General features: G+C 36.7%; 1 protein-coding gene across 1 annotated transcript; it reads right to left on the reverse strand.

Annotated features, from left to right (window-relative positions):
• Positions 1-1,189: 1,189 nt before the first annotated feature.
• On the reverse strand, positions 1,190-10,464 carry LOC133522974 (protein TAPT1 homolog). Its single transcript, XM_061858476.1, has 10 exons — positions 10,109-10,464; positions 9,757-10,021; positions 8,849-9,162; positions 8,511-8,608; positions 7,794-8,032; positions 7,003-7,191; positions 6,075-6,224; positions 5,628-5,751; positions 4,908-5,054; positions 1,190-3,491 (listed from the first exon to the last, which is right to left on the reverse strand). The coding sequence occupies exons 1-10, from the start codon at positions 10,236-10,238 to the stop codon at positions 3,354-3,356; spliced, it is 1,794 nt and encodes a 597-aa protein (XP_061714460.1). The 5' UTR covers positions 10,239-10,464; the 3' UTR covers positions 1,190-3,353.
• Positions 10,465-10,521: the final 57 nt, after the last annotated feature.

Genomic DNA, 10,521 nt, shown 5'->3' on the forward strand with positions numbered 1-10,521 from the left:
AATGTATTTCATAAAAACATTATACATATGTAACATTAAAATTGAATCGTAATTGTAATAAATTGGGAAAAATAGATGTTCTTAATTTTTTAAATCTTCGAACACTTTATATCGACGTCTTATAATTATAACTGGTCACACTTATGCACACAACAAACACTGTACATAACAAACTCTAAACAAGATAGACAGCGACATCTACCTACCATCAACAACGCGCCGTAGTTCTACTTACTCAGCGAGGGAGCTTAAAAGTTTAAAACAAGCTACATGCATGCGAAGCAAATACTATGTGGTCAAGTTCGGTGTGAAACAGTGCGGCCGAAACTCGACAGATGGCGTGCGCTTCTAAACTTATCCATGGCACGTTTTAAGATGTTAATAGGGGATATTACGCTTAATTCTGCGTAGGGGGCGCCAGTAGCTCATACTGAGGGTCTACCGCGAAACACGAAAATCGAAATTTCGTTATCTGCCTCTGTAAAAAAAACCGCCTTGATGCTTCAACGTCCCTTTGGTGAAAACTTCTCAAAAAACTGTTTAAGGTATAGAATGTATAAGTTACTCTATAGTTTACAATATGTGATAGTGCTGCTCTCTGGTGACAGAACATTGCAGTAATACGCCCTTTTACTTTTGTTTATAAACTTTTATTGAATTTCACCTGATAGTGTATCTTTCAATCAAACAGTCAGTTTGCATGTTAATTTCCATTGCATGATAATGCAATGTAATGTTATCATGGCATGGGAATGATCTGACAATAGACCCGAATGATTGCCATATAAACTCCATAATAAAACGTGCAACATCATCTCATTGCTCGTATTTGTTCGCCTTTACTTTTATCCATTACCAATGGTCGGATTGATTACCTCGATCGAATAAGAAATAATACCATGTATAAGTAGTTTGGAAAATACGGAATTCAATTGGTGATTAAATAACTTAAATACCTAATACTTTTTCGCACACGTGTGAAAACGAGTTACTTCTTCGTCCACAAAAAAATATTCATTGTAATAGTATTTTTTTTATATTGTGTATTTTTTTACATCAAACAACTAACCGATCGCGCAGTCAAACACTGAATGTTTTGTGTACAATAAACTGGGCGTTTACGCAGGTATTTATCTTCAACAACTTTATTAAAATATGTTACAAATTTTAGTTGAGGAAAAACAAGTCATTAATAAATAAATAATAATTTATTTCATAGAAAAACTCCACTTCAACAAAATCATACTATATAACTATCCCTATTCTTCATACACCTAGGTTTAAACACTTTAGTAGACATCCTTCACTGCATTGCCCCTAAAGATACAGTGGTACACTGATGAAGACTAATGAACAAAATTGGAATAAATAAATCGTAAAATTATGTCTTATTTACAGAATAAGTTTTCCTTGAAGGCTGTCATATTTTATTCAGCTTAAAAATATCACAAATGAATGCGTGTTGAAATATGTGAATGATACAATTACTCAGTGACCATAAAGGCAAACCATCATTAGGAACAAACCAAACAAACAATCATTAGGAATTAGGAAACTACTTTTTTCTAAGCACCCAAGTGACATCAGTCTTAAATTTTAAGCTAAATTAAATACCTACTACCGCAAGTAGTTTATGCTATATACCTCATATAAGTCACATACTTACATAATAATATATGCAACTCTTTGAGTCCATACTGTAATCTTACAGGCACTCATTTACGCAACTACTGATGCACGAGTTTGATAGGTACATTTATTTTTATTAATTTTTTTTATATATTCCAGATGCTAAAATGACAACTGGATTGCCCCAATCGGACCGAGCATTCTGTCATTTCAGGACAAACATTTTAGTTTTGGCGAGAAATCGTACGGTAAGCAACATCTGCGCCTGATGTCAGCAGTTGACCACGACGCTCTGCAAAGAGTACAACGACAAAAAGAGACAGACTGTGGCAATCGAGATATCATTTCACTATCTGAGAAAAAAAACAAGGTTTACGGAATTGATTATGACAGCAATGTACTTATTTTATTATCAAAAAGTGCTGGTAAACATTTCTAGGTAGTACCTGTTCATTTTGCACATTGATTGATTATTAAAAAAAATATATAGTTTGTCATGTTTCTCAGTATTTCTAACTGTAGGTATATGATGGTAATTTATTTCCATCCTCTGAACTATAGACGTCAAAATATATTAGTTTTCTTATCTATTTTACTAATACTTACATCAATTAATCCCGCAAAATATTAATATATAAAAAATCATTCCGTCAAAAATGGACCAAAGAAGTAGAAAATGTTAAGGTGAGGAAAAATACAATTTATTTTATATGTACGTAGAACCCTACACAGAATGTAAATCCTTAAATATGTATGCTTACGTAAAATGAAATCTGCGATAATAGAATTTATTGTAATAAATGATTCCTCTGAATTTTGCTAAGAATAATAATTAATAACTTCATAAAAACCGTATCACGCATAGAGCACATTTAATAGACTAGACCGATCGGATTAAAAATAAATAAATTATTATGGTAGTTTTAATAAATCTCTTTAGACTCGGCGTGTAGACTTTAGCTCGACGATACACGATAATGCAGTAAAATGTAGTCATTCTGAATACTACCTCAAAAACAGGTAGGTATTGAGGGTAGATATAGCCGACGTCAAAGACATGTTTACATTTTTGCACGTAAGGTCCTATGTAATAAGGTGAAAAATGTAAACATATATTTGACGTCGACTGTACCTGTGCCGCATAATGTCACGTAGACGATGTCTTGTAGATGAAGATTCCGTAGAAACCGCCTTAGTCTAGAGATTCACTAAAGCCTTAGGCCAGCCATATATGGTCGAAATACTTTGCTGAATGCACTGCTGGAATTATGGCATCAATTTCATACCACGTTTCCTTCAAAACTTATGCTAATGCATACTTTTCTGTAACACGGCAAGTTCGTGGCGCAACGGCCGGTTTCAAAGAAGACTCAGTGCAGTTGGATTAACCATAATTGACGGACTGAACAAGGTAACCAGCAGTGAACTATGAAGTCGACGATGGCAAAGATGGGCTCGGCCTCGGAGCGCCCGGACCTGACACAGACAATGGCATTCTAATCTAATGTCTCTTCCAATGTTTTGTTTTCCGTGTCCCCGTTTTTCTATCCCGGCTACTAAAACGACAACTCGACCCAATTGGATAAAACGATCTGTAATTTCTGTACATTTCGGTTTTATACTGAAATTACAGATCAGTCGAACAGATTGGGGCAATTGAAGAAAATTCCACAGCCGATTTAGCAAAGTATTCCGTAATCCGGCGACAAAGGAAGTTGATACCGTTATGCGGGCTCGTCGTCGTCGACGGTGGCGAGGTTGGGCTCGGACTCGGAGCGGCGCGGCGCGCGCTCGGCGTCGGGCGCGCGCGCGAGCGCGGCCGGCGCCGCCGCCACGTCCGGCGCCGAGCGGCTCATGTCGCCCTGACACCGACAACGTTATTGCTAGTGTTATGGTTATACAAACAAACGTAACGTCTAAGAAAAAATCGTACCCCTAGCAGCAGTATAGTGTTTAAATTAATATTTTATCTACACACATATCATAAACACTCTATGATGTCTTCAATATCCATAAATAATGTCCAACATTACGATAAACTGTTTTGTTACATACAACAAATTTCTTATCTGTGATGATGTTGTAATTGCTTCATAACTACATCAAAATCGATTTGGTTATACATTCAAATTTGGAACATCTCTGAAAAAAAAGCAATTCGATTTGACCTCTATTCTAATATCAGTCAAGATGCCTTTTTGTTCGAAATGAAATGTCAATTGCTACAATTTGACATATCTCGCATGTTAGTTTGTATCGAATGATACGGAAATTGGGCCCCGACTCCAGTTTGTCTGTGAATAAAAAAAAAACTACGAATGCGTGACGTGCATGCAAAAAGTTTTCATTTACCGCCATTTGACGTACAGTTTATCTTTTAATTAGTTGTAAGTATAAAAATATGTTTTGTTGTTTTAAAAGAAGTAACTATTGCAAAAGGTGCGTGTAAAATGAGCGATAAAAATATTTCGGTGACGCCACCACATATCCGCGAGTTCCGCCAAGAGAGCAAAGATGCCCCAACGTTGGCTGTAATTTGGGTTACTGAATATATCATAGAAAGTTTATAATATGTGTGTAGATAATATAGTGTATGTAACAATGTAACTGTATGTACAGTTACATACACTAGTTAATTATGTAATTAGGCATTAAAACACTCGTGTATTTGAATGCCTTTTATTATGGAGCAGTCACACAAACTACTAGTATCAAGCAAAAATAGCTGCGAACGATGCTATTAAGCTTAAAAATAAATAAAAACTGAAAATTTTACTGCCTGGGGTAACAGTAGATTTCACGCTAGAATGCCCATATGGCGGAAATATTTGCTGTGTGGGTAAGGTCTTGGTAGCTCAGATGGCAAAGCACTGGTCTAGTGATCCAGTCGTCGTGAGATCAAGTCTCACCCAACGCAGTAAACTTTTAATTTATTTTTACGTATAGTGTTTAACGGCTGAAATAGATGACTGAAAAAACACTACTGTAACAAAAATTAACAAAGACCGTATGATTCTCTCTGTCTATGTTTGAAAATATGCCCAAATACACAAACATTTTGTAACAATGCCGACACGGCCATCCTGCAAACGATACGCCCTTGTGTGCTCCTCCTTCCTCTCTTTCTTAAAATTGTAGTATATACACAGATATTATTCGGCAGAATATTGTGGAAGAAAGCGAATTTTTACCAAGTGAGGATTATTTTGCACGCCGTTGATGTCAATAGCACCGTTCGAGAAGATGTGGGCCCTACTGTAGAAGAAACAAGTTCTCACCAAGTCGGGGTCGAGCAAGTCCCCGGATTCCTGCTTGGGCTGCGGACTCATCTTGTCGTTGAGGTAGCACACGCCGTTGATGTCGATGGCGCTGTTTGAGAAGATGGCCGCTGCGCCCACTGACACGTCCACTAGCGCCTCCGTCTTCTAAATTATTTAACAATATATTGTTATGTTGTAATCAGAGACGTTGTGTAATCCGAAAATGGCTCGCACGGCTACCATGCCATGTATGCCATTTTGGACTCAATAAAGGTATTATAAATGATTTCACTTTGTGCACCAGCTGGACCAGAAAAGACGCCTTTTTTATGTAGGATACTCGTACACATAAGGACAAACTTTAAAATAATAAGAAATGATAACAATAACTCTGTACTGATGCTGATTGATTCATCAAAGCTGGCGTGAATAAACCAATTGAATGATAGTGAACGAGGGCATAATATAAATTCTTATAAGTATTTTCGGGTTGATAACTTTACTGATTAGTACGGCAGTTTGACTCTGACTTATTCGCTAGCGTAACTTACTTTCTATACATATCGCTCGCACTAATATGCCAGTGCAGAGTGCAAGACCGAGATGCATAGAAAGTAAGTTACGCACATGCTAGCGAATATGCCAGAGTCAAGTCAATATCAAGCTCGTGGTAAGCACAGAGAGCATAGAAATATATATCTATAAAAAATTAAGAAGAATAAATAAATTTAAACTCACAATAACTTCCTCAGGTTCCTCGAACTTCAACTGAACAGTTTTCTTCGCGGGTGGCACTTCTTTCTCTGATGTTTTAAAATTGTACGTGCAGGGAGTTTCTTTCGGAATGAAGTCTTTTGGTTCCCTGTAAAATATTACCAAAATTAACATATTTAAAGCAATGTTTGTAATTGTCCTAACTTAGAATATATATATGTACACTTGGAATATGGGTTCAGTTGTTAAGCTGAAGAATAGTCCCGCCTCGGCGCAAGATAAAGCAACATACGTGTATTAATTCCCTCTTCTATGAAAAAAACAAATGAACTAAGTTGGGTTGCTTAGGTGTGTACTGCAGGTTGGTACAAGGTACAATTGTAGTTTTGTGACCAGCACGCGTAAATGTATTTTATCTTAAAATAAATTTCTAAAGTAAAGCTTAGACAAACAATAAGTAACTATACGCACTTTTTAGGCGTCGTATGATGGCTGTCGTTTTTGTCTGTCTGATGCTGCGAGATCAAATCACACGCTTTCCCCAAAATGACGATGGACACAAGCACCCTTATTGAGATCAAGGACAAATACGCTATTAATATCAACAACACCGCCGCAAACCTGTAATAAAGAAAGTAATAAAACAAACGCATAAATATGAAAAGTAAACAAGACACTTATATCAATGGTATAAAAATGTTTTTCATGGGATGATATTGTCCTTTGTAAAAAATATCTTTGTGTCATAAAACTGAAGCTATCCATGATTTATCTTCGATATGTAATTTAATTTTCGCGTATTATTTCCGTATTATGTGTCCGTCTCGTGTGTTCATCGAATCTTTAGGCCTATTTTCGTTGACGACACAAGGTCACATAATTAATTACATAATAATACCCACCTATTAGGTGTGATAGATAATTAAAGGATGATGAAGCCTATCTTTTGACTTCTATATGTACTTCTGTGGCGTCTACTAATACTATGTGAACCAGCACTCTCGTAATGACGACGCCGAGGGGCAGCGGGATAAAGCCCATCCTCCGTGCAACCAGGTCCGAGTGGTCGCTGAACGCGTGTTTCTGTAGTATCTGCTAATACCATGGACTCACCCGTCAACTTTAACAGCGTGAACCAGCACTCTCGTAATGACGACGCCGAGGGGCAGCGGGATAAAGCCCATCCTCCGCGCAACCAGGTCCGAGTGGTCGCTGAACGCGTGTTTCTGTAGTATCTGCTAATACCATGGACTCACCCGTCAACTTTAACAGCGTGAACCAGCACTCTCGTAATGACGACGCCGAGGGGCAGCGGGATAAAGCCCGTCCTCCGCGCAACCAGGTCCGAGTGGTCGCTGAACGCGTGTTTCTGTAGTATCTGCTAATACCATGGACTCACCCGTCAACTTTAACAGCGTGAACCAGCACTCTCGTAATGACGACGCCGAGGGGCAGCGGGATAAAGCCCATCCTCCGCGCCACCAGGTCCGAGTGGTCGCTGAAGGCGTATTTCTGTCGCGTCTGCGCTACGTCGTACGCCAAACTGACCGTGTACTCGCGGTACACGCCAAATGGGATTTCGTTAAACCTGGATAGTCACAAAGATGTTGTTTGATGAAAAATGTTTGTTTCGTTCGCCAAATTTTCATTAGACCGATCTGGACTATTTCAAGACCCATTAAGTATTCTAAAAGGTTTAAAAAAAATCGAGATTGCCACAAGTAACCCCATAACGGTATTTTAAACTCTCCTCTGAAAACCAACTGGTTCTACTAATATGTGCCGTTTTCAATAAAACGAACCATATCGTTGGTTGCTGATAAGGCTGATTCCTAATTGCATTCTTATTGCAGTAACATCTTAGTAACAGTCGACAACAAGTTACCTTTTTCTTGAAAACAGAAAATAGTATATTGTAATGTCAATGGACCTATGACTAATGAGTCACAGATTTTAACTTAAAAAATGATTTCTAGATAATACAACAAAGTGGAAAAGATTCCTCTCTGCTGTATTATCTAACAGTATTATCTGCATAAAGAAAGTAAAGAAAAAAAGGCTGACTACGGTTGGATCCTATTTTTCTAGTTATTTGCCCCGTTCTAACAGAAGCGGTATAACTTGCGTGTTTTTGCAAAACGGACATTATATCTGCTGTTATTTATAAAATACCCCTTATCAGAAATTTACCTAGTAATAAAGGCATGCTTGACCCAGTCAATTATGACCTCAAAGGTCAGTACGAGCACACAGTCCGGCGCGAGTATCCAGAAGCGCTCCTCCCGCCACGTGTACTCCTTCATGGTCTGCAGCACCACGATGAACAGCAATACGGACAGGTGCAGCCGCTCTCTCACATCGCTGCATGATACTTGGAACAGGTTGTTCTTGTCGAATTTCTTGAACACGCTGCCTTTTAGCTCGACGAACTGAAAATTAAATTATTTTCAGATATGTAGGGAAATTAAAGAGATAAGAGAAATTAGGGGTTAAGCGCTACAATAAAAAAGAACATTATAAAACATATTTCAAGTGCAATGTGAACATGATCACCGATTTATTGATAGGTTTTGACTACTCTGAATTCAAAGAATGTTTGATTTTACTTGCTTTTCAAACTGACATTTGTAACATTTTTTATTTAACATCAGATTTTATTGTTTGAATTAATATGAAACATGCTAATAGTATGAGTAATCAACAGTAAATTGGAAACCATCATCAACAGCACAAAGCATTTGTCATTATCTAATAAAATTTAAATCTGAATAGACTCACTGTACACCAGCAATAAATATTATCATACTACTCCACCTGTTGTCATTGGATTTTGAACCTTGCCACTAATATTACAAGGGTGATCAACGTGTTGCTCGAGAGATGTAAAAAACCAATTTAGGTACTTACATTATTAGTCATCATAATAATGAGGAGGCTTTTATTGTTAGAGTTGAATGCTACATTTAGTGTTGTCGCTTGAAACAACACTAATAAGCTGTGGAGGACTGAAAATGTATTTAAGGATATTCTTATAGACTATGGAAGATGTTAATTTTTTCCAGTATTATGATTTTTAACTACACTCTGATTGGTACTTAAACTAGGTACTTAAACTTTTCTTGGAGTACTTATGCCATGCCACATCTTTATGTACATACTATATTATATACTAGAATGCTTAGTCAAAAAAAAACATTAATAAGACCATGTTTGGTCTTCAAACTTAATAAGTTTAAAAAGGATACACACATAAATCATGGCAAATAATAAATGAGGAATGACCCCCAAATGCTCCCTTCTCCTGTCTCTAGGCTCCGTGGCTGTCCAGAACAAAGCATCTATAGTATCTTGTCCAAATGCTGAAAACAACCGGTCTCCAACCTCCAGCATATTAAAAAATATATACAACTTCATCACACTTTGACTTTTTACTAAATGATACATCATATTTGTATCAATATAACACATTAAAATACTACAGATCAGCAGGATGAAGCCTTTTAGTACATCACATGTCTCAGCAGGCTTTAAGATGCTCTTCCATGGATGAGAATGGATTCTGAAAGGAGGAAAAAATTGTAATCTTGCTAGCAGTAAATAGTCTAGCTGCAAATATTTTGTCTATAAATGTCAATGTCTTCGAATCTTGGATGTTATCTGTGTTTAACCCCTCAATTCCTTAATCACTTCGCTTAATTTTAATTTGAATTTTTATAAATTTTGTTTCCATTTTGATCCAATATTGTGTCAGTGGGAAGCAAGGGATTAAATTACTAAAATAGGTATTTGCAATTAATATTAATGACATTATTGACAAACACACTATAATCCAAAATTAACTATTAATTGTTTTCTTATCTGTTATTTTTGAATTATAAATTGAGAGTGGGTTTTAGGTAAGCATGCTCCATCCTAGACTGCATCAGCACTTACCATCAGGTGAGATAGTGGTCAAATACTCTTACCTATTTCCAATATTTAAAAAATGTATATGTAAGAAAGGGATAACATATAAAATAAGTAATTGAGTATTGTTTGTGAATATTAGAGTACAAGCCTTATTTTTATTAGTTTGGAATAAGGTTTTATGTAAGATCCTGCCATTTTTATTATTTTAAAGTTTTAGTAGAGTTTATATTTTTATAAAACTTACCCAAGACATTTTCTAAACAGTCTGCTAAAGAATGACCAAAAAGCCATAATAAATCTTAATGGAAGAAAAGTGTAGACAAACAGAAGGGAATCTGCACATTGGAAGAAACCATAAGCCATGAACTTCTCTAGTTCCTGTGGGATTTTGATAAACGAGTAGACTTTTTCGCGGCGCGCCGAAAACCGCTCTTCGTCATGCTCCAGCATATAGCCCCTCGTCAACTCAACGTGAAGAAAAGCAAATAAAGAGGCTGATTTGCGTCCATCTGTAACAACCAGTTTATTTCAGTAAAACTACAAAAATATATCCTTATATCTTATGATAATGATGAAGGAATAGTTGAAGATCTTACCTTTGCTCTTTACTTCTTTCGCGCCTTTAGCTTCAAAGTTATTATCACTAGTATATTGTTGAACATTGGACACAGGTTTAAAACGTAACTTTTTAGTGAGTCCCTCTGATTCTTCACTTTTCACGACCATGGTGAAATCGAACTTTAGTATCTAATAAACATAAACACATTTGTCAGAACTGAAACACAAACGATAATCTAGTAGTAGTGTGAATTTTATAAATACAAATAGTAAATGATACAAGATCGTCGGTGACAGACAATGACAGCATGTGATGTGACAGCGGCACGGCAACATCAACTAACCACAGGTGATAAGGGTGATTATACACAAGCAGTACCATTTTTTGTACTTGCAACACTAACTAATAGTACTATTCAAGTCCCATGTTTTACCGCTCTCAATAGAGGAT

The sequence above is a fragment of the Cydia pomonella genome, chromosome 11 (genome assembly GCF_033807575.1).
Source record: "Cydia pomonella isolate Wapato2018A chromosome 11, ilCydPomo1, whole genome shotgun sequence".
NCBI classification, from domain to species: domain Eukaryota; kingdom Metazoa; phylum Arthropoda; class Insecta; order Lepidoptera; family Tortricidae; genus Cydia; species Cydia pomonella.

Coding starts and splice junctions, on each gene's coding strand:
- LOC133522974 (XM_061858476.1), bottom strand. CDS start 10,238: ATGGTCGTGAAAAGTGAAGAATCAGAGGGACTCACTAAAAAGTTACGT. Junction 8,609..8,848: donor ATTTGCCATGATTTATGTGT/GTATCCTTTTTA, acceptor ATACATTTTCAG/TCCTCCACAGCTTATTAGTG. Junction 5,752..6,074: donor CATCATACGACGCCTAAAAA/GTGCGTATAGTT, acceptor AATATTTTACAG/GGAACCAAAAGACTTCATTC.